The sequence below is a fragment of the Suncus etruscus genome, chromosome 8 (genome assembly GCF_024139225.1).
Source record: "Suncus etruscus isolate mSunEtr1 chromosome 8, mSunEtr1.pri.cur, whole genome shotgun sequence".
NCBI lineage: Eukaryota > Metazoa > Chordata > Mammalia > Eulipotyphla > Soricidae > Suncus > Suncus etruscus.
The window spans coordinates 19,138,342-19,162,693 of NC_064855.1; the positions used below are offsets into that span (position 1 = coordinate 19,138,342).

The window sequence follows — 24,352 nt, forward strand, 5'->3', positions numbered from 1 at the left end:
GTGTGATGCATGCTTCCTGATTGCAGGGAGGCAGTTTGGGGGATGTGTGTGGATACCTTTTTTTTTGGTTTTTGGGTCACACTCAGCAGTGCTCAGAGGTTACCCCTGGCTCTACACTCAGAAATCGCTCCTGGCAGGCTCGAGGGACCGTATGGGATGCTGGGATTCGAACCACTGTCCTTCTGCATGCAAGGCAAATGCTCTACCTCTATGCTATCTCTCCAGCCCCTCCTTTGTTTCTTTGTCTTATTTTATTTTTATATTTTTGCTTTGGGAGCTCACCTGGTAGGGTTCAGGGGCTGCAAGTAGCTCTTGGTCAGGAGAGCTGCTCGAGGGACCATGTGATATCAGGAATTGAATCTGGGCCTTCTGAATGCAAAACACTTGCCATTGAGCTACTACTTGGGCTTTGACGGGGGTTTTTGTTTTGTTTTTGCTTATAAGGATTTATAGTAGTGATATATCCTGCGCACTCCTTCTGTCCCCCGACACCCCCAGTCAGGAGGCCATTTGTACACTTGGAGTGTCCTAAAGAACCCTTCCTTTTGCCAATCTCCCTGCCCGGCCAGGATTCCCTTGGCATCCCCTCTTTTGGGTGTGTGTGTGTGTGTGCATGTACTTGCATACATAAACCCATGTCCTGATTTTTATCCAGTTATTCTATTTCCTCTGTAAGTAATCATTCGTGTTGTAGAGATCTCTGTTCCTGTGTCTGGTGTCTTTGGATAGACCAGCGAATTGGAGTTGCTGGTCAGATGGTTTCTGTGTTGGACTATAGCAGCAGCTAGAGAACACTTTCTATTCTCCCTAGCAGGAATGAGGGCCTGGCTTCCCGCTCCTCCCCAAACCCTGCTTACAGGGTCCAGTTTTGTTGTTTCTGGTAATAGTTCTGTGGTTTTGATTTGCACTTTCTTAATGGCTACTATTCAGCATCTTTTCATATGCTGAGTGACCGTTTGAATGAATGCCTTTAGTGATATTCTATGGAGCATTTAGCTTTTGTTTGAGTCGGGCTATTTGGCTGGTTGGAATTGTAAAAGGTTTTTTTTGGGGGGTGGGGGGCACACCTGGTTGTGCTTGGTTACCATACAAGGTGGCAGGGATCAGACCTGTTGGATCCTGTATTATCTCTCTGGTCCCTGAATTGTAAGAGTTTTTAGTCTACTCAGTTTTATGAATTGAAAACACTTTCTTCTGGCGGTTGTTAATCGCTTTTCAGATAAATTTTCTTGATGTGCCAACATAAGTTTTGAGGAAGTACAGTTTACCCTTTTTTATTTTTTTGGTTTGGTGCCATGATTAGATACAGGTACTGGGAAACTACTGCTGGCTGGATGTTTGTTATTTGGAGATTGCTCCTGGCCATATTTGGGGACGACCATGCAGTGCAGGAATGGAGCTTGGTTCCTTTGTTGAACTACCTTCCAGGTCCCTTTGCAACTTTCTACTTGTTGCTTCTGCTTTTGGTAGCACATCATTTGATGGCAAAAATCGGTTGCCAAGATCGTGAAAATATATGCATTGATGTGTTTTCTTTTGTAGTTTGAACTCTTATGTTTAGGTTATTGACTAACCTAAACTCATTGGAAACTTTCTGGAATTGCTGATTTGTGTGTGGAAGAAGGGAGGCTCATATCCAGACGTGCTCAGTACATTCTCCTGGCTCTTTCTGTTCAGGAATCACACCTGGTGGATTCAGGGAGCCAGCCATGTGGGGTGCCCTACCCTCTTACTACTCCAACCCCAGAGCTTTAATTTTGAGGGAGGTTGACTGAGCAACCCTTGGTAATTATTTGGATTAAAGAAACAGTTATCAAATTATATTTGTGGTGACTTTGGGCTTGGGGGGGGAAGGGCGTGATCCACACCCAGCACTTCTCAGGAATGACTCCCTGCAGTGCTAGGGATTCATATGTGATGCCAGAGAATCAAATCACTGCAGCCATGTGCAAGGCTCAATATCCTACCTCCTGTACTATATTCCTGCCCTTGTATTCAATTTTAAATTTTATTTATTTTTTGGTTTTGGGGGCCACACCTGGCGGTGTTCAGGGGTTACTCCTGGCTCTGCTCAGAAATCACTCCTGACAGGCTCAGGGGACCTGGGAATCAAACTAGGTCCCTTCCTGGTCCGGTGCTTGCAAGGCAAATGCCCTACTGCTGTGCTATCATTGTGGTCTCAGTTTTAAAATTTAAAACATCTTTGTAAGACTGGACAGTTGATAGCAAGAAGTGTGTGTGCATCTGAAGGTGAACATAGCATCTCTCTCTGAAGGAATCGATTAATCTGGGAAAGCCACTCAGCACAGTGGAGATTTTAAAGGTGGAACTCCTGGGCACCAACTCCCACTTGTAAACAAGAGATAAACACCTTAACTGGGACCCGGAGAGATAGCACAGCGGTGTTTGCCTTACAAGCAGCCAATCCAGGACCTAAGGTGGTTGGTTCGAATCCCGGTGTCCCATGTGGTCCCCTGTGCCTGCCAGGAACTATTTCTGAGCAGACAGCCAGGAGTAACCCCTGAGCACTGCCGGGTGTGGCCCAAAAACCAAAAACAAAACAAAACAAAACAAACATCTTAACTGGCAATGTCAGACTTGCCTCATCTGATGCGAGTCTTGATTTAGTTGTGGTGGCAGATTAGACCAATTATTGCTTATTACAAAAACCCAAGCGCTTAAGTGGTTTTTATGGTGCGGATAATTCTGTTTATGGCCTCTTGTGAGATGAGTTACTTCTTCTGAGAAAACAACAGGCCTGAGAATTGGACTGGGTTACACCAAAACCACCACATAGCTGTGGTCAGGAGACTTCAATTGCTTTCTGGAGAGCTTTGTGTGTGCCTGCCTCTCTTCTTGCCTCTGGGCAAGGAAAAGAGAAGTACTTTTGTTTTAGAACAACCCAGTGAATTTAGTAACGGAAATGCAAACCTGTTGGCTCTTGCCAATTATTTAACTTCTTTATGCATGGGCCCACTGGCTTTTCTTGTCTCCTGTTGGGCATGTTCAATACATACACACATACATACTTGTATGTATAGCATCTTAATTGGGGGAAGGAAACAGTTCAGTCAGCTACCTGTCAGGTTTCTAGGCAAAACTGAGTTGAAAATGGCAGTTGGATCCTAATGTTAGTCACAGCTAATTATCAGCAATATTGAATGAATAATTAAGGTTCGGGACCAAGTTTTTATGATTTCTTAACAATGAGCTCTCCTTCCCACCCGTGGTGAAAAGCACCAGAAATGTGTTAAGTGCTGTTTATTCCCAGGCTTCTTCATTCCCTGGGTCTGGGAGGTGAGAGGGGGAGGCTGATGTGGACGATTCTTACTGGGAGCAGCTTTATGGAGGTTCTGGGCGAAATGGAACTAGGAGTGCCTGGTGAGTGTTTTGCTGCACGCCAGAGAAGTTATTATTCCAAAGCCCCAAAGAGGATGCTTATGAAATAAAGGACCTGGGGACGCTAGAGAGATAGATGGTGCTAGAGGGAAGGTGTGGCCACCATGGCTTCAATCCAGGTTTGGATTCCCTTCACCAAGTATGGTTCCCTCCCTAAGCCCTGCCAGACCCACTCCTGAGTACAGAGCCAGGAATAGCCCATGAGCACAGCTGGGTGTGGACCAGGCCTTTCCCCCACCATAAAAAGAAAGTGAAGGAGGGGGAGAGAAGATTGGAGGGAATGGGGCTAGGTGGACAGAGATTGAGCAGTTAGTGGTAGAAACAGATCCAGGCCTTCCCTGCTTTGTTTTTATGAAGGACCTTACTCTGGTTACCTGGTTTGGCCTTATGAAAGGAATACAAAGAGGATTTTGCTTTTACAACAAAAGCATTTGTTTTCTGCAGCACCTGTTCTAGAGACCCAGTGGTCTTGGTTGTCTTGTTTTTGTTTTGGGGCCACACCCAGAAGTGCTCAGGACCCCCACCTGGCTCTGCACTCAGGGAAAACTCCTGGTGGGCTTGGGGGACCATATTGGATCGAATCCGGGTTCAGGTTGGCCATGTGCAAGTATGCCCTCTTCCTTCTGTTGTACTACCACTCTGAAGTCTTTCTTGGGATACAGCAGGCTCAAGCTACTTACTGGGATAGTACTCTGTGGTTTCTCCTCAGGGTACCACCATTTTGTGACGATGCCAGAGAATGAGCCCAGGCCCACAGCATGGCAAGCATTTGTACTAGTTCTTTCAGTTATCTTCTCTGCCAACCTGAATCTCGTTTCTTAAACTGTGGGTCACATAACTATATTGCAAAATTATTTAAATTAAGTTTCTTAATGGATTAGTCTCTGTAGTTGTTTAATTATATTCCTCTTTTACATACCTATATACCTAGGGGTCACTGAAACATTTTCAGGTGCAGAGAGGTTGTGAGTGGAAGTTTAAAGAGTTCAGGTAAAGGGGCTGGAGTGATGGATGGCACAGTGGAATAGGATGTTCACCATGCATGCGGTTGACCCAGGTTCAATCCCTGAGGACCAGCACCTGTGCAAGTAGTAGGCCTTGTCGTGAATAAGCATCGAAAGCCCCTGATCTCGAGTCGTCGGTAACCCCATTAGTAGGAAGGGTGCTACCAGCCTCTTCCTCGGCATCTTCTTCACACAAGCCCTGTGTTTATCACGGTATTTCTGCTTTTTCCCACGTTAGGGTCTTTCAAGGTTTTAGGCAGTAACGAAGGACAGGGCACACAACAATTTAAGTTAGTAGATAGTGGATAGTATAAGTTCCAGGAATGGCCTGAAATGTTTTCCATATAAATTGATCATTGTAGGCTGGGTGTATAGCTCAGCTGTAGGGCACTTGACTTGCACCTGTGAAACCCTGAGTTTGAGACAATGGCACTGCTCTTAGTAAAACAAATAAATGATTGGGGATTACTTTTGTGCTTTACATCATTTTGATTGGGGGATTCTCAGGAACACATTACATTTGAGTAGCCGGGGGAACTCCTGGGGTTTTTCTGTGAAAGGAATTTGGGTTTGAAAGGAATCTGTAAAGCCTTGTTCTCAGAGCTGTGCAGATTGATTTTACATCCATTCTTCTCTCTGTCCAGTAGTTTGATTTATTTGCTTATTTATTTTGTGGCTCCAAGGATTGAACCCAGGGTTCATACTTACAACGTGTGTACTCTACCTGAGTTATTTACTAGGCTGAGTTATTTACTAGGCTCTGTTCAGTGACTTTTTGGGGTTAGATTTTTTTGTGAGGGGGATGGGAGGCATACCCTCCTGTGCTCTACACTTAGGGCTCACCCCTGGTGGGATTCAGAAGAGACCATATGTGATTTCTTTGATTGAACTTTGCTAAGATTCAGAAGAGACCATATGTGATTTCTTTGATTGAACTTTGCTAAGTAATTGCCCTACTCACTATTATTTTCTGACACCTGATTATGATTTTTTTGGTGGTGGAAGTTTTGTGTGGGTATGGGTTTTTGTTGTTTTGCCACACCCGGTAGTGCTCAGGGGTTACTCCTGGGGGGTTCAGGGGACAATATAGGACGCTAGGGATCAAACCTAGTTTTGCCACATGCAGGGCAAGTGCTTTATTTGCTGTGCTATTCTGGCCCCTTGATTTTTTTTTTTTAAGATTTTATATAATTCAGTTCACATTTTTATACAACAAATTCACATTAGAGGTTATTTGCTTTGTTTTGGGGCCACTACTGGAAGTGCTCAGGGGATCTTATACAGTGCTGGAGATAGACTGGTATAAACCATGTGTAAGACACACACACACACACACACACCACATCACACCACACCACACCACACACACACACACCATGTACGATCTCTGGCTCAGATTAAATTTTTTAATAATTTCTCTGAATATGCATGTCTACTGACTCCTTTCAGTCTGATAGTTGTTCTTGCGGTCACTGCAGCTGTTTTGCCTTTGACAAGACCCAAAAGCCTCCAAGACTGCTGATCTCAGCAGGGCCCAGTTCCATTTGTATCCCGGTGACTGTGACCTGTGACTTCGGCAGAATGACTCTTGATGCTAGGCCAAGGACAGTAGAGGGATATTATTCAACGTTATTCAATCAGTTATTTCTAGTTGCGTGTCCCATAAGTGTTGATCAGCTGTTGAAGAACATTGGGATGCATCCTCTTGGGTCACAGCTGACCCAAGTGGGGATGGTCTCGTGAGCCATTTACCAACCAGACGAGTTCCTGGGAAGATAGCACGAACTATAGTCAGGGCTTAATTCCAGAAAGGAAAATCTTGGGGATAGTACGCATTAGACTTCCTCTCACACAGAAAGTAGATGATTCATATTAATAATTTTTGTCTTTGTGAAGAAACAGGATAAAATGTGCCAATAAATTCAGACCAGAGGGGCCAGAGAGATAGCATAAAGGTAAGGCATTTGCCTTGCATGCAGAAGGACAGTGGTTCGAATCCCGGCATCCCATATGGTCCCTCGAGCCTGCCAGGAGCGATTTCTGAGCATAGAGCCAGGAGTAACCCCTGAGCACTGCTGGGTGTGACCCAAAAACAAAAACAAAACAAAACAAAACAAATTCAGACCAGAAAAGGGGCAATAAATCTGTGGCACCTGGAAGTCAGGAAGAGAAAGGTTTTTCCGATTGGGATTAATGAAAACATTCTTATTTCTCCTCCCTCCCCGCTGTTTTATTTATAATACAGATTCTTTTTTTTTTTTTTTTTTTTTGGTTTTTGGGTCACACCCAGCGGTGCTCAGGGGTTACTCCTGGCTGTCTGCTCAGAAATAGCTCCTGGCAGGCATGGGGGACCATATGGGACACCGGGATTCGAACCAACCACCTTTGGTCCTGGATAGGCTGCTTGCAAGGCAAACACCGCTGTGCTATCTCTCCGGGCCCTATAATACAGATTCTTATGTTTTTATATATATATATATATATATATGTGTGTGTGTGTGTGTGTGTGTGTGTGTATACACTTATTTTAAACAGTCTAACCTAAGATTTTTAAAGTAGGGCGTTGGTGGTAATTGTATGATTGGAAACTTACTGTCAGTGAAAAATGACACAGTGGCATGTGCAATGAAGCTTAAAATAGCCCATCTTCACATTTGTGTGCATTCCCTGGACTCCTATGTCCTACTGACATGCTGCTTAAAGAAGGAAAAAAATGGCAATACCAAATAATCTGTTGAGGCTGTAATATGACATTGGAATGTTTTCAGAAGTTGTAGTTGTGCCGTTTAGTCATGTTTCTTCCAGAGGTGCCAAAAAACATTTTTCCCCATGATTAAGCTTTTTACAAAAGGAAGGGAAGACATTTCACAAAATCAATTAGATTCAGATTCTGTCTTAGAACTTGTCTTTTTTTTTTGTTTTGTTTTGTTTCGTTTTCATTTTTAAGTCACACAAATAGGCAGCTCATAACCCTGTTAGGTCAACAGGTTCTTATTGTTAGTCTTTAAATGCAATCGGTTTAATGTCTGACTAACATGTTTGTGGGGTTTTTGTTTGTTTTTCTCAAAAATAGAGCTGCCAGATGCTGTTAAATCAACTGAGAGAAATCACTGGCGTTCAGGACCCTTCCTTTCTTCATGAAGCACTGAAGGTTAGTTCCAGGGCCTTTTGTCAGCCAGTGGGTTTTAGAACAGTTGTCTCAGGGGAGTTAATTTCAGTTCAAGCTATTTTTATGCCAAGATGTTAAGTCCTTAACGTAGGCTCTCTACAAATCAAAATTTTCCTCATATTTTCAACTTGTAAATCACGAGGAGGTTTGACTGAAAATGAGGGAGGCTCTGATGGAAGGGATCCCTCCAGGGTAAAAGATTTTTAGAAACATGTCAGTGAATGTTTATGAGAATCTTGACTAAATGGAATCAACTAAAAATGTAATTAAATTAAATCATGAAGTCTGAACTGAGTACATGACACTAAAAAAAAAAAATCTTGTTATTTTGTTTTCTGAAGGCCATACCCAGTGGTGCTCAGGGCTGGTTTACTTCTGGCTTTGCACTCAGGGATTACTCCTGACAGTTCCCAGGGACCTGTATGAGATGCTGGGGATTGAACCTGGGTTGGCTGCATGCAAGGCAGACACTTTACTCACTGTACTACCTCTTCAGCCCACCTTTTTGTTCTTGGTTAGTGAGGTAGTTCCCTGGATCGGGGTATATGCTTTTCTAGTAGGAGATGTGTTTATTCCCTGCACCATATGCTTCCTGGAGCACTGAGCCAGGCGTAGTCCCCAATCATTGCCAAGTGTGGCTCAAGTTCTCCCTTCACTCGCAAAAAGGGGGACTGGGCCAGAGAGAGAGTACAACAGGTAGAATGCTTGCCTTGCGGGCCCGGAGCGATAGCACAGCGGCGTTTGCCTTGCAAGCAGCCGATCCAGGACCAAAGGTGGTTGGTTCAAATCCCGGTGTCCCATATGGTCCCCCGTGACTGCCAGGAGCTATTTCTGAGCAGACAGCCAGGAGTAACCCCTGAGCACCGCCGGGTGTGCCCCAAAAACCAAAAAAAAAAAAAAAGAATGCTTGCCTTGCATGCACTGAACCCTTAGTTCATTCCAACCCCACATATTTTCCTCAGGCCTCACCAGAAGTGATTTCTGAGCACTGAGCCAGAAGTAATTCCTGAATACAGCCAGATCAGGCTCAAAACACCCAAAAGAGGAAAGGGTCAGGGGAATTGTTTTTAAGAAAGAAATAGTTGTCCAGAGAGTTAGTAAAACTTATAAGGTGATGCCTTGTACACTACTGACCTGCCTACAATCCCCAGCTTCCTATATAGATCCCTAAACACTGCCAGGATTAAACTCTGAGCACCATTGGGGGTGACCCCAACTTTCTTTGAGTTCTGTGAACATCCTCCATATTTCTTCTCTAAACTCCATATCCGAAAGACTGACTAGGTGGTTGGCCATTCTCGGGTCATCAGAGTTGCCATGTTCATTCTCTATGCCTGATGTTGGTCTGCGTAGTTTCCCCATTGTCACGCTTGGATTGTGGGTTTTTCTACATGTTGTGGTGGTATTCATTGGCTAGGTGGAATGCGCAGCCGTGCTCCTCTGCTTCAGCCCCTTGTGGCGGGCAGACTCACCTCAGAAGGAGTGAGCCCTGAGGGGATGGATGCCAGGGACACTCAAAAGTTCCCAGGCTGGAGCCAGCACGGGGAAGCCTCAAAATGGCTGCCGTGCTTAAGGGGCCCAGCACAGTCAGTTTTATCTACAGTGTGCAAGCAGAAAAGACCCAAAATAAACATAATTTAAAAAGGAGAAATAATGGGCCCGGAGAGATAGCACAGCGGTGTTTGCCTTGCAAGCAACCGATCTAGGACCAAAGGTGGTTGGTTCAAATCCCGGTGTCCCATATGGTCCCCCGTGCCTGCCAGGAGCTATTTCTGAGCAGACAGCCAGGAGTAACCCCTGAGCACCGCCGGGTGTGGCCCAAAAATCAAAAAAAAATAAAATTAAATTAAAAAAAAAAAGGAGAAATAATAAAATAGGGCTGGAGAAATAGCATGGAGGTAAGGCATTTGCCTTGCATGCAGAAGGACGTTGGTTCGAATCCCGGCATCCCATATGGTCCCCCGAGCCTGCCAGGAGTGATTTCTGAGCATAGAACTAGGAGTAACCCCTGAGAGCTTCTGGGTGTGACTCAAAAACCAAGTAAATAAATAAATAAAAATACCCTAAAGAATTTTAGGGTACTATAAAGAATCTGCATTTAAACTTTCCCCTTTTCGCAAGTATGATGTTGTATCCAAGGCAGTGGAACAAACATCCCATCAGGCTCTGGTTCTTGTTTGTTTACTCGGAGAAATCAAAGCCTCAGAGTCTGGCAGCTCCCTCCCAGAAACATGGAGTCTGTCTGATGCGAACTTTAGGCTGATTGGACTCACTTTTAATCCTCTGTGGTTTTCTATTTGTTTTTGTTTGAGGACCATGCCTGGCCGCTCAGAGGCCATTCCGGGCTCTGCTCAGGTGACCAGCTCTAACCCTGTAATCTCTTCCCCCTTCCCGATTGTTCTATCCTAGAGTTATGTGTAATAAAAAACCACTAGAGTCATAGTGAATCATAATCACAAAACTGAACTTGCGACTCATTTTAAAAGCTTAGGCGAGGGGCTGGAGTGATAGTATTACCGGAGGGCAATTACCTTACACACAGCCGATCCCCAGCATCCTATATGGTCCCCCAAGCCTGCCAGGAGTAAACCCTGAGCACCACTGAGTGTGGTCCCAAACAAACAAACGAACTTTGAGGTGATATTTTGGCAATCCCCCTCCCCTTTAGGCCAGTAATGGTGATATCACGCAGGCGGTCAGCCTGCTCACAGACGAAGGAGTCAAGGAGCCCAGCGAAGAGCCTGCCCCCGCAGAACCGTCGGAGGTGGAGGACAGTGCTGCCAACCAAGAGACGATAGCAAGTGAGTCAGGAGAGCCTGTCTCTGTCATGTCCTGCTTTGAGCTCTGAAATGGGAGATGAGGGTCTGTGTTTCCTAAGGCTTACATCAGCCTTTGAGCAATAAGAGGTTGTTCCCTTAACTCGAGCATTGAACTGTGCTGGGAAGCATTCCCTTGGATTTATTCATCCCTGTTCCCGGTTCTTTTTTATTTTTATTTTTTGGGAAGGGTCACACCCAGCAGTGCTCAGGGGTTACTCTTGGCTCCACGCTCAGAAATCACTCCTGGCAGATTCGGGGGACCATATGGGACTGCCGGAATTCGAACCAATGACCTTCTGCATGAAAGGCAAACAAACGCCTTACCTCCATGCTATCTCTCCGGCCCCCCGGTTCTTTTTTTAAATGAGCACCTGCTTTATCCTGAGCACTGTTCTAATTGCCACAAATAAAGAAACAGGAATCTCTGCCTTTCTGTGTTTTTTTTTTGTTTTGTTTGTTTTTTTCATGGAGAACAACAATAAATGAATAAGCAATAAAAGGAGAATGGAGGGCCGGAGAGATAGCATGGAGGTAAGGCGTTTACCTTTCATGCAGATGGACGGTGGTTCGAATCCCGGTATCCCATATGGTCCCCTGGAGAATGGAGGGCCGGAGCAGTAGCACAGCAGTAGGGCATTTGCCTTGCACACAGCTGACCCAGGACGGAACTGGGTTTGATCCCCGGCATCCCATGTGGTCCTCCAAGCCAGGAGTAACCCCTGAGTGTCATCGGGTATGGCCCCCCCAAAAAATTAAAAAAAGAGAATGGAATGAAAGGAGAAAATGATGGAGACTAGATTTTCAGTAGGATGGGCCTCTAAGAACATGCAAGGGAGAGGCAAGAGAGATAGTACAGGGGTTACGCACAGGCCTAATACCTGGTTGATCCCTATGCCCCCTTCCGTGGTTCCCCTGAGCCTTGTGGGGTGATCCTCAGCACCCTGGGGCCCTGAGCAACTCTTCATCCTCCGCCCCTCGCATGCACCTGCCATTTCATTTATCTGAGAGTCTCCAAGAGTGTTTCAGGTCTCCTGAGCACTGCCTGGCATCCTCCCCTTTTCCTTACCTTCTCCTTCTCCCCCCCAATTAAAAAAAAGGGTTCAGTGCAGGTGAGGCCAAGTCTGTCAGTCTTTGCCTGGCTTACAGGAGGCCAGAATGGAGGATAGCCTGGTGGGTGAGTTTGAGAAGGACAGATGAGGTGGAGGAGGGCGTGAAGGCTTGTCCTGCACAACTTCCCTATGCTCTTGCTTGTTCCTCAGAGCCACATGAGTGGCTGTTGGAGAGTTTGGCTCAGGGGAATAATGCAAACTGGTGTCTGTTTCCTAAAGGTCATTTTGACTGCCATGTTGTGCCCAGAATGGGACTTGGGGAGGCAGTGAGCCCAGGACACAGCGGGGAGCCCAAGACAAGGAGACTGTTGCTCATGCTGGTGGTGAAGCCAGGATGTGGGAAGAGTGAGAAGGGCTTGCTCTGGGGGAGCTGTGTTCACAGGAGCTCACACTTAGGTCATTCAGTTTTTTCTGAAGTGGCCGAATGGGAGAGCTACCCTTAAGTAGCCTGGAAATAGCTACAGGTGGAGCCAGAGCAAAGACATGTCTTTAACAGTATAAAGTTCAAGATGCCTGGAACTTTAGCTCAGGCTCTGTGGGGAAGGCTTTTTGCCTTGCATGTGGCTAACCTGGGTTCAATCCTGGCATTCCATATGGGCCTCTTGAGCCCTCCAAAAAGCATCACCACCGAGTGTGGCCTATAAACAAAAACAAACAAAAAAGTTTAGGGTGTCTGTTCAATATCCAGGGTTATGTCAGGAAGGCGGTGGAGCTCCCAGAACTATTTTCTGGGTAGAGAGATCAATCCTGCTGGATAGAAATAAGAGAAAAACGTGGAAATATAAATCTGGGAATAGGCAGCAGCTGGGAGAATGCACAGCTCTCTCAGGGGTTGGGTTTGAAGAGAAAGAGAAAAGGTACATTGACCAAGAGGTAGCCACTGCCAGTATTGAGAGGCCTGGAAATGTGAAAGCTTCCAGGGTAGGCCAGAGAAGGCCAGGAGCACAGGCTTGTGGAAATAGGTGCCTATAGAAGACGGGGCCCATCAGCCAGTGCGAATGGTCTAAACTTGCAGTGGTCCTCAAACTTTTTTGTTTTGTTTTGTTTTTGGGCCACACCCGGTGACGCTCAGGGATTACTCCTGACTATGCGCTCAGAAATCGCTCCTGACTTGGGGGACCATATTAGACGCTGGGGGATTGAACTGCGGTTTGTCCTAGGCTAGCGCGGGCAAGGCAGATGCCTTACCACTTGTGCCATCATTCCGGCTCCTCAAACTTTTTAAATGGGGCCAGTTCACTGTCCCTCAGACTGTTGAAGGGCCGGACTATAGTAAAAACAAAAAACTGAAATTGCTATACACACTGCATAGATCTTATTTTGAAGTGAAGAAACAAAACGGGAATAAATACAATATGTAGCCGTAGTTTGAAGACCACTGATCTAAAGGTATTTGGATTCTTGGCAGTTTAGGTTTTGGGGTCACATCCAGTGAAGGTGACTGGAATTACTCTTGGCTTGGTGCTCTGAGGACCAGTAATGTCAGGGAACAGTGATGTAACCAGGCCCCCTCTACTCGCAAAGCATGTTTCATCCCTTTGAGCTCTCTCCCAGCTTTCATTGCAGTTTCTGGCCACTTGGAATCCTTTTGTGACTGTTACGTACACCTTTTTACACACAGATATTTTTCTGTCAAATATTTTTTTCTTTGAAATGCAAACACCAAAGGTTGTAAACTGTCATTTCATTATTGTATAGTTTGTCACCATCTGAATATATCACTATGTATTGATAGTTGGGCTTTGGGCTTGTTTTACCTTTTTAATTTTGCTATAATAAAGCTATTGAGAGCTGTTGGTGCATTTTTCTGCATATATTGGACAGGTATGCAGGTGCTTTTTGATTTGGGTGCTAAGTATTGAACCTTGGGCCTCATCCTACCAACTGGCTGTGTACTCTTTCATGTGTACCCTAGCATGCAAAGGGGCTCCTAAAGGGGAGGTAACATCCCTAATAGGGATGCAGATGATGTCTCTTGAGAATGGAGTGCAAGAACGTGATCTTCCTCTCCTCGAGAATTTTATGCTGCTACTTCTACCTACACCTATTTGTGATCTGTAATTATCATCAAGCTATGCCTTAGTTATTGCAAACCACTTACTATCATGATTTTTTTTTTTTTTTGGTTTTTGATTTTTGGGGTCACACTTGGCAGCGCTCAGGGGCTACTCCTGGCTCTACGCCCAGAAATGGTTCCTGGCAGGCTCAGGGGACCATAAGGGATGCTGGGATTCGATCCATCGTCCTTCTGCATGCAAGACAAATGCCTTTCATGATGTTTATCCTCTTATATATATGGGTTTGTTTTTGTTGTATTTATTTAGTTATTTTGCTTTTTGTTTTATGACTATTCCCATCAGTGTTCAGGGCTTATTACTGGCTCTGCTCTCAGGAATCACTCCTGGCAGTGCTTGGGGGACCATATGGGATGCTGGAGACCAAACACAGGTTGGCTGTGTGAGGCAAATGTCCTACTTGCCATATGGTTGCTCTGTCCCCAAGTGTTTTCATCATTAAACATAGTGACAGATAGTCTGCTGCTGCTTCAAGAATATTTTTGGGGGCCAGGCGGTGGCGCTAAAGGTAAGGTGCCTGCCTTGCCTGAGCTAGCCTTGGACGGACCGCGGTTCGATTCCCCGGTGTCCCATATGGTCCCCCAAGCCAGGAGCAACTTCTGAGCACATAGCCAGCAGTAACCCCTGAGCGTTACCGGGTGTGGCCCAAAAACAAAGAATATTTTTGAAAAGTATAACTATTTCCTATAAATTATGTTGGGTTTTCCTTATGGTAGTTTTGTTTCTTATTTTTTGGTCTTTCTATTCATTTTCTTATTTTCCTATTCTTATATTTTTATTTCCTCATTGCTGTGGTAAGAGCATATAGAACCTTAGTGAATCTGAGCTCACATGGTAGACATTTCTGTTTGTCTTCATATTGGTTTTAAAGAAAATGGTTGGGTTTTTATCGTTTCTCTTTTAGAAACTTATCAAGCCTGCTATGGATTTTCCTGTGGACTTTTTCAGCCTGTTCTCTCTCTTCATAATTGGCTCAGCTCTTTTCTTTTTTAACTTGAGGCATTGTGATTTACAGTACTGTTAATAATAGGGTTTCATACGTACAATGTTCCAACTCCACACCCTCAAGAATTCAACTCTTTATACCATTATTTCAGTGTTTGTTCTTCTAGCCTTACTTCTCCTAACTTAGATTTTTTTTTTAAATTTCTATATAAAGGTTGAATGTTATTGGTTACTTTTTCCTGCATCCATTGTGTGTGTGTGTATATATTTTTGTTGTTGTTGTTGTTGTTGTTTTTGGGCCACACCCGGTGACACTCAGGTGTTACTCCTGGTTCTGTGCCTAGAAATCGCTCCTGGCTTGGGGGACTATATGGGACACTGAGGATGGAACCGTGGTCCGTCCTAGGCCAGCTGCATGCAAGGCAAACACACTACCGCTGCACCACCGCTCCAGCCCCATCCATTGATATATATTTTAATATGTGTAATAATGTAACAATATATGTTAAATAATATATTATATATATATTTGGCCCCTGTCCCCTCTCTCATTGATATATATTTTCCTATTACCTATTATGGTAGTGAGTTTTGCTAGTCTGTTTAAACAAAACATCAGTGTTTAGTTCCTTTAATGGGCTCAACTTGGTCTAAATATGAATTTATTTATTTATTTATTTTTAAAGTTTCATTGGAGTCAGTTTGCTTTTATTCCATGGCCCAATCTCTGCATGTACAGCCTCTGCGCCATGTCCGCCTAACTCATCTCTTCTGATGAGCTCTGTGCTAAGCTTTCAGCTTTCAATTCTGAGCAGCTAGCTTCTCATGAATTTATTTATTTATTTATTTAATTAATTAATTTATTTATTTGGTTTTTTGGGCCACACCCGGCGGTGCTCAGGGGTCACTCCTGGCTGTCTGCTCAGAAATAGCTCCTGGCAGGCACGGGGAACCATATGAGACACTGGGATTCAAACCAACCACCTTTGGTCCTAGATCGGCTGCTTGCAAGGCAAACGCCGCTGTGCTATCTCTCCGGGCCCATGAATTTATTTTTTAAGAAGAATCTAAAACTTGAGAAAATGTTATATTATCACATGCAACTAGTTTTCAAAAAGACATTATTGCATTTTTTTTTTTTTTTTTTGGTTTTTGGGCCACACCCGTTTGACGCTCAGGGGTTACTCCTTACTCCTGGCTATGTGCTCAGAAATCGCCCTGGCTTGGGGGGACCATATGGGACGCCGGGGGATCGAACCGCGGTCCGTTCCTTGGCTAGCGCTTGTAAGGCAGACACCTTACCTCTAGCACCACCTTCCCGGCCCCGACATTATTGCATTTTATGCAGGTATTTTTTATTCTGTATTCATATGTGAATTTATTTTGTTCTCAGACTATTCCTGTTGGTTTGGGATGATTGAAGCTACTATTCTGATCTTATAAAATGAGTATTTCCTTATTCTCTATTTGTTGGACTAGTTTGTAGGAGATTTAAATTATCTGTCCCTTGAATGTTTAGTCTTGACCTGTTGTTTTACGCTCATAAGGAGGGGATCATTTAACTTACAGGTGTGGCCTATATTTTGTAGAATAAAAGTGCAAAAGGAGGGGATAGAGAAACAGTACAGCGTGTAGGGCACTTGTTTTACATAAGGCCGACTTAGGTTTGATCCTCGGCATTCCCAATTGTGGCCCCCAAAATAGAACAAAAGACTGGGGCCAGAGAGATAGCACAGCAGTGTTTGCCTTGCAAGCTGCCTATCCAGGACCTAAGGTGGTTGATTCGAATCCCGGTGTCCCATATGGTCCCCGTGCCTGCTAGGAGCTATTTTCTGAGCAGATAGCCAGGAGTAACCCCTGAGCACCGCCGGGTGTGGCCCAAAAACAAACAAAACAAACTAACAAACAAAAAGAACAAAAGACTGAAGGAAGAGGTATTTCACTTCTGTACTATTGACTTGTTACAGTTACTATTACTCATTCTTTTGATTCTGGCATAGAAAAGTGAAGTTGAGACACAGATGAGAGTGCCACTGTAATGAGAGCTGGGGAATATATTTGATGTGTTTACCTTTTGCTACACCACAGAGAGAGGGGCAGTGTTTTCTATATATAGACTGACTAATTTTTTTATTTATTTTATAGAAGTTATTGACCTTACTCATGACAATAAAGACGATCTTCAGGCTGCTATTGCTTTGAGTCTACTGGAGTCTCCCAAAATTCAAGCCGATGGAAGAGATCTTAGCAGGTTATTGATTTAATTTATAACTTTAGTGTGTAAGATGGAAGGTAGTAGTTTGGTGAATGCCACCATGAACCCGTTTCAGTCACTTTCCTGTAATTGCATCTAAGCGGAATTTCTTTTGAGGTGGGGGACCACCCAGCATTGTTCAGAGACTATTCCTGACTCTGTACTCAGGAGTTATCACTCAGGGTATTTGGGGGATCATCATGGTGCCAGGGATAAAACAAGGTTCAGTGCCATACAAGGCAAACGCCATAACCCCTGTACTATATGGCCCCTGAATGAAATTTTTACAGGAGAACATTTAAATTTACATTTGTTTACTTACTCTTTAGTTCACCTTTCCTGAGTGTGTGGGCATACATATACGTGTCTTAGATATGCCTGTTGGCCCCCATTTCCCCACCAACAAAAGCCAACTGTGATAAAGGTTTTTATTATACCCTGAAATCTTTAAATAGAAGCTTGAAATTTTTGTTTTATTTTTATTATAGGGGTTTTTTTTAAATAAAAAATTAAAATTGAATTCAATTTTTTGGTTTTGGTTTTTGAGTCACACCTGGCAGTGCTCAGGGGTTACTCCTGGCTCTCTGCTCAGAAATTGCTCCTGGCAGGCTTAGAGGACAATATGGGATGCCGGGATTCGAACCACCGGCCTTCTGCATGCAAGGCAAATGCCTTACCTCCATGCTATCTCTCCGGCCCCGGAATTCAATTTTTAAATTGAATCACCATGTGATGGTTACAAAATTGTTCATGATTGAGTTTCAGTCTCACTATGTTGCAACATCTTGCCTATATGGTTTTGTGGTTCACAGTTACTGAGGGGTCCCATCGTAGTACAAGTATAAACCTAGATTCTTCATAAGCTTGGAGGTTCTTTGCTAATGAATACATCCCTCAGCTGCCCTTGTTGTCGAGGGGTCCAGGAGATTCATTAGTTAGGATTTTTTCTCACTTGATAATTACCTGGTAAGGTGACAGTGGTAACCTGTCAGTTCCCAGACTTGCTTCCTCCTGATATTGTTGAGCATTTTTTGAAAAACAACTTAGAGCATGATTGTATGCTAAGCTGGTGTGGAGGCTCGTCTCTGCATCTTCAGCAATGTTGTTTGCCTCTTTCCATGGCAGGGCCTGAGCTAGAGCTCCACTGTTGGAGTAACTGGTTTTCACCCTAATCAGGCTATTTCTTCTTTGCATGAGCAGGAAGAACTTCCAGATTGTCCCCTACCCCTGCCTGCTCTTCACCATGGGGATGGTCCGATACTTCCCAATAAAGACTTTGGTCAGAGAGACTTTCACTGGTTTTGGTTCCACAGTTTATCTACCTGCCTACCCGTGCCCTTTTGCCTGCTTGCAGGTAGCTTGTGGTGGAAGATCCTGAACCTGTTTTATCTCTCTAATTTGGATTATTTCCTGTATTGACACAGCTTCCAGACCTGTGTTCTCCTTTATATTCCCTCTATTAGTAATCTTAATATTTTTTTTTTGGTTTGAATTTTGAGCGATACCTGGCAGCGATCAGGGGTTACTCCTGGCTCTGCATTCAGAAATCGCTCCTGGCAGGCTCAGAGGACTATCTGGGGTGCCAGGGATCAAACCTGGGTCCATCCTGGGTCAGCCATGTTCAAGGCAAATGCCCTACTATTGTGCTGTCACTCCAGCCCCTATTAGTTATCATCTTACAAACATTTCTAACCTCTGTGTGGTTAAATGTTAGCTGTTTCCTTGTTAGAATCATTCCGTTACTATCAAGGTCACAATAAGTGAAGAATTCATCTGACATTTCCTTTCTTAATTTTTTTTTTTTTGGGTGGGGAGGATTAGGGGCCAAATTCAGTAGAGCTGCTCAAGGGGTTTACTCCTGACTCTGAACTCAGAAATCACTCCTGGCAGGCTGGGGGGACCATATGGGATTCTGGGAATCAAAACCTGGGTCCATCCTGGATCAGCTGTGTGCAAGGCTAACACCCTACTGCTGTGCTGTTGCTTCGGCCCTAATTTCTTTATTTTGGAATGGGCGCCATTGTTATCTACCTGGAAGTTTTCACCTTAACCTTTTCTTATTTGGATGTGTGGTGTGTTGGTAATACAGGATGCACGAGGCCACCGCTGCTGAAACCAAACGCTCAAAGAGAAAACGCTGTGAAGTCTGGGGGGAGAGTCTGAATCCCAATGACTGGAGACGGGTCGGTGGTTGGCCAGTGGGGCTGAAAAATGTCGGCAATACATGCTGGTTTAGTGCTGTTATTCAGGTACGGTATTTGGAAGCGACAACTATCTTCTGAAAATGAATGTCTCGTTTATTAAGCTGATACCAGTAATACTGAGGGTTTTTTTGGTGTGATTGTTTTTGTTTTTTGAAGTCATACCCAGCAGCGCTCAGGTGTTAGTCCAGGCTTTGGCCTCAGAAATCACTCCTGTCAGGCATGGGGACCATATGGGATGCTGGGATTCGAGCCACTGTCTGTCGTGGGTTGGCTGCATGCAAGGCAAACGCCCTACTGCTGTGCTATCTTCCTGGCCCCCTCTTTTAGTTTTTGGTTGTGTTCTTTTTGTGTTTTGGAGTTTGTTCTGGTGTCTAAGTCGGCAATTTGAAATGCCAAGCCTCCTGAGCTGTTGGCATGTTGAATGGGTGTTCTGGGTCAGCCTCTAGTGAGCAGTTGGGCAGCAGAATAAGAGTTAATTAGGAACAGTCAGTAGTTGGGAGACAGAAAATGACAGAGGTCTAGACTAGATCTGTGGGATAAGCCATGGAAGGAGTTAGGTATTCCGGAGGTGTGGATGAAATGGGACCGATAGAATTTAGTGACTCCCCATAGGGTTCACATTCAAGAGGTGGTTGAGAAAGTTTGAGGAATCAGGTAAATGATAGGATAGTGCCATTGGATACGGGAAGAAATAACGTGGGTCTTGTTAAGAGTCGAACTTCATCTTACTACTGACAAGCTGGCTTTGAGGTATCAATATGGTACTTCCACCTCAAGCTGCAAATATCTTGAAATCAATGTAGAATGGAGATAAACCTGAGTGGGTGGTACAGTCCCTGAGGATAAAGTTTCCTGCCTTCCTCAAAGGCCAGAGAGAGGACATTTGCTTTGCACATTGCTGATGGTTAATAACAATTTGATATCATCTCCTGCTGGGAGTGTTCCCTGAATACTGAATCATGAGTACTCTCTGCTTGTTTTTGCCAGGTATGGCCCCAAAACCAAATTAAGAAAAGAAATTTCATAGGCAATCAATCTGAACTGGCCACTCCGTGTAATATTCAGTCTTACCTCTGCTGTTACCTCCATCCTGTCATTTGATGCCTGTCTAGTTGTGCAGCAAAAATGGAATCCTTCCTTTGCACACCTAAAGTAATTCTTAGAGTAGCAAAGCCCTTCCTTCCTCTTGGAGGATCTACTCTGTTAATTCTGCCAGTTAAGCAAGTGTGAGGTTGGTGATAAGTGTAGGAGCAAGGGAGTTCTGAGAAAGACGGAAGTGAGCTGTTTCTTTGGGTTGTTAAGTGCGATCTTTCCTCTAAAATGGAGTTTCAACAGAGCCCTGATGGTGAAGGAGAGAAACTTGTCATTACACGAGGGACATTCCATATAATTACAGAACATTGCAGCCAGGAGAAAATAATTGGCCCAAGTGTTAGAGCTTAGTATTCTGAGAAATATGAGGGAGCCTAGAACAGAGTGACCAAGAAATGGGGGACAGTAGCAGTAGGGTCAGGGATTTAGTCTGGGGGTGACAGTTGTTTGCTTTGTATCCTGCAAACCTTAGTTTGAATTCCCAGCACCACATATGGTCCCTCAAGCACTACCAGGGGTTGTTCCCTGAGCACAGAGCCAGGAATAGCCCCTGAACACTCACAGATGGGATGTGCTCCCCCATCCCTAATGGGAGCAAAGAGCAATGAGGTCAGTAAGGTGGTGGGGGTGAGGTCGGGTAGTTTGGGGTCCCTTTGGTGAGGATTTGGAGTCATAAAATAGAAGCACTGAGAGCTTTGGCACAGAGAAGGGATATGAGCCTGCTTCCAATTTTAGAGGCTCGCTGGCATCTGTGTCAAGAAAATGTAGGCAGGAATGTGGAATATTAGCTTAGAGAGAAACACAGATTGAAAACCCTGACCCCCTGTGAGAGCTTGAAATGGTGTGACCATTGGAGAAGATAAAACTGAGGGGATGAGCAGGCTGGAGAGAGCCATCAAACTAAGGATTGGTTTTAGCCAGGAAAAGAGCCAGAGTAAGAAAGATGATAGGAGGGCTTCAGAGTAGAGTGGAAACAGTTTGTCATTTTCCCACTCTGAAATACCAGCTGTTTTCAAAGGGTGAAGGAGTAACAGGGTCCGAGTTTGAAGGGAGGGGAAGTGTACAGTGGAGGTTGGCACCAGAATACAATGGTGTCAGGGTCAGCCTAGAGGTCATTAATGTTAAAATGGTGTCAGGGTCAGCCTAGAGGTCATTAATGTTAAAATGTATGGCAGCTGGGGTGGGGGAAAAAATGTGTGGCAGCTTGAAAAGTCCTGATTTTTTTAGGAAGGACTTTGCAAGTAGAAAATCTATTTAGGCTGTGGCTGGAGAGATAGCACAGCAGTAGGGCTTTTTTTGCCTTGCATGCAGCTGATTCAGACAGACAGTGGTTCGAATCCCTGCATCCCATTTGGTCCCCTGTGCCTGCCAGGAGGGACTTCTGAGCATAGAGCCAGGAGTAACTCCTAAGCACCACTGGTGTGACCCAAAAAACAAACAAAAAAAAAAAAAAAGAAAGAAAAGAAAAGAAAAGAAAGAAAGAAAAAAAAATCTATTTAGGCACCAGGAATTGCTTGGTACAATGAAACAAACAGCAGAGGCTTGTAGCTCTTTGAGATCAAAGTGAAGGCAGAAGCCAGCAGTCAGGTTAAGAGGCCACTTTATTTGGGTTGCGGCTTAAAATCCAAGAATGAGCATGTTAGAGTTGGTCGCACACAATCTCCTGCAAGAATGAATGAATTTAAAATTTATTTGAATTTGAATTTACAATTTGAGAATTGACGGCTTTTCGGGTGTGGCCATTGTCCACATTTAAGGACTAATTTGGGGGTTATATGTGGTGCTGCTGGTCAAATCTAGATCAGCCATGTGCAAGGCAAGTGCCCTGCTTGCTGGGTTATTACTCTGTCCCCATTCAAGGGATTTTTAAAAGAACATTATCTTTGAAAATATAGGAATATTAGAGTACAATATGGCTTACAAGCAATGAGAATTCCTCTGCAATTCTCACCGCCAAAGTAGTTAGCTGTTAATAGTGTTTCTAACTTGTTCAAATTGAAGCAAAATGTGGAGACTAGTGAACACTACTTTTTTTTTAACCATTTCCAGACATATTTCGCAAATCTCAGTTGCTAGCTTCCTAGTAGGTAGAACCACATGTGTGTTCCTAAGATTGTGTCAAGCCTATCTCACAGAATTAAATTTACCTATAAACAGAGTATCCTATTTTCTGCCTGATTTTTCTGAAAGTTTTTCCCTCAATTCCTGAGGTTCATGTGGATGCATGTCATTGTTGATCATTTATTTTCACTGCTGTGTTATTATTAATGTATTAACATTTATGTAAAAGTTTTCATAAGACAATTTTCTATACTCAATAGCTACATGTTTGACCTACAAATATATTTACTACAGTTTAATTAGTTGAATCCTCTGGTTGTCCCCTTGAGCTGCTGCTTTTTGATTTTTTGGCAAAAAACATGAAAACATTCTGTTAGCTGAAATTTTATGCATACCTAATCCTGTTTCTTAAGACTTATAAGTAGTATCACTAAGTTAACAGTTTCAACCTTTAGGGAAATAAAAATGACTCTGAATTTGTCTCTTTTCTTATTGCAGTCTCTCTTCCAATTGCCTGAATTCCGAAGGCTGGTGCTCAGCTATAGCCTGCCACAGAACGTGCTTGAAAACTGTGCGAGTCACACGGTGAGTTGGTGTTGAGGCTCTTCCCTGGGGTTTAGTCCCTGTTTCCCCGTTAGCTTCTCTCAGTCTGGGCTCAGGCCAGTAACTCAGATGCACTGACTGAGGCTCAGTGGCTCTTTCCTTCTCTCACACGGAATCAGGTTAATGACCGGAGGAGGAATTACAGTAGCATTGCATTTCTGAGAAGAAAGTCAAGAGTCCTCTGAGAGTCCATGTGTGAGGGTGGGCAGTTGAAGATTTTGATGTGTCTTAGGGTTTGAGGGTGTCTGTTACTGCTCTGGCTGGACACTGCAGGACAGGTGACCTGATGCCAGAGCCTTCTTAGAAGAGACTGAGGCTACTGGAGCCAGAGGGAAAGATGGCCTCCCAGAAGCAGTTCATCCCTCCCTGGGACATTCCCTGGACAACTCATTCTTCAGAAAGTCAGTCCTTGGGCTTTTCCAACAATACTATCTCTGGCTTCTATATAAATAGCCTTGGGATAGGGTAAAAGTCTGAGGGGCGAGAGAGATAGCACAGTGGGAGAGAGTGTTTAATATGCACTCAGATGACCTAGGTTGATCCCCAGCATCCCATATGATCCCAAGTACTGCTAGGATTAAGTTCTGAGCACTGCTAGGGTTGACCCAAAAGGGAAAAAAAAGTCCTAGAATACACAGACCTTAGAGGTAAGTTAATATATCTTAGGGCCTGAGCATCCACAGTCTCCACCTCATTGGTGTCATTTTCCAAAAAGAATATATTACTGTGTTGCTACAGGAAAAGAGAAACATTGTGTTCATGCAAGAGCTTCAGTATTTATTTGCTCTCATGATGGGATCAAATCGCAAATTTGTGGACCCCACAGCAGCCCTGGATCTCTTAAAGGGGGCATTCCGCTCCCCTGAAGAACAGCAGGTACAAGAAAACCATTCTGCTTTTGTTTTCCCTCTAATTTTGGCATTTGGTACTCAATATTACTGAGATGTTGCATTGTTTCAACTGGGTTTAAGCTATGAATGGGACCGAGCAGGTTCTGTGGCATCCTGATCTTGACCTTTTTGATGCCCAGGGACAATATGGTAGGAAGATCATGGTAGGAGCCCAGGGATATGGCCCAATGGTAGAGCACTGGCATTACATGTGTGAGGCTCTGGATTTGATCCACTGGTACCACACCCAGGCACCCACAAAGGGTGCATACATACACATATATTTTATGTATAAGGCTGGCACAACGAGGGAGAAATAGTAGCAAGTTTAGAAGTTCACAGGGTGTCTGATACAGCTAGTAGGGCACTTGCCTTGTTGGGTTCAATTCTTCGCATCTCTTATGGTCCCCCAAGCACCTCCAGGAGTGATCCCTGAGTGCAGAGCCAAGATTAAGTTCTGAGTGCCACAGGGGATGTCCCCCCCTCCCCCAGAAGAAAAGAAGTAGTAGTTTACATAAAGGTTTAAAGTAGAAAGAAGGTTAGAAAATACTTTGATTGGGGCCAGAGAGATAGCATGGAGGTAGTGCGTTTGCCTTACATGCAGAAGGTCGGTGGTTTGAATCCCGGCATCCCCGATGGTCCCTTGAGCCTGCCAGGAGCAATTTCTTAGCATAGAGCCAGGAGTAACCCCTGAGCGCTGTGGGTATGACCCAAAAACCAAAAAAAAA

General features: G+C 44.3%; 1 protein-coding gene across 1 annotated transcript in view; it reads left to right on the top strand.

Annotated features, from left to right (window-relative positions):
* Window positions 1-24,352, top strand: part of USP28 (ubiquitin specific peptidase 28) — a 60,382-nt gene that overhangs the window by 7,688 nt on the left and 28,342 nt on the right. The window contains exons 2-7 of the mRNA XM_049778695.1: window positions 7,477-7,554; window positions 10,241-10,373; window positions 16,666-16,771; window positions 18,864-19,023; window positions 22,630-22,716; window positions 23,473-23,610. Coding sequence (XP_049634652.1) covers window positions 7,477-7,554; window positions 10,241-10,373; window positions 16,666-16,771; window positions 18,864-19,023; window positions 22,630-22,716; window positions 23,473-23,610 — 702 coding nt within the window. The remainder of the gene's footprint in view (window positions 1-7,476; window positions 7,555-10,240; window positions 10,374-16,665; window positions 16,772-18,863; window positions 19,024-22,629; window positions 22,717-23,472; window positions 23,611-24,352) is intronic.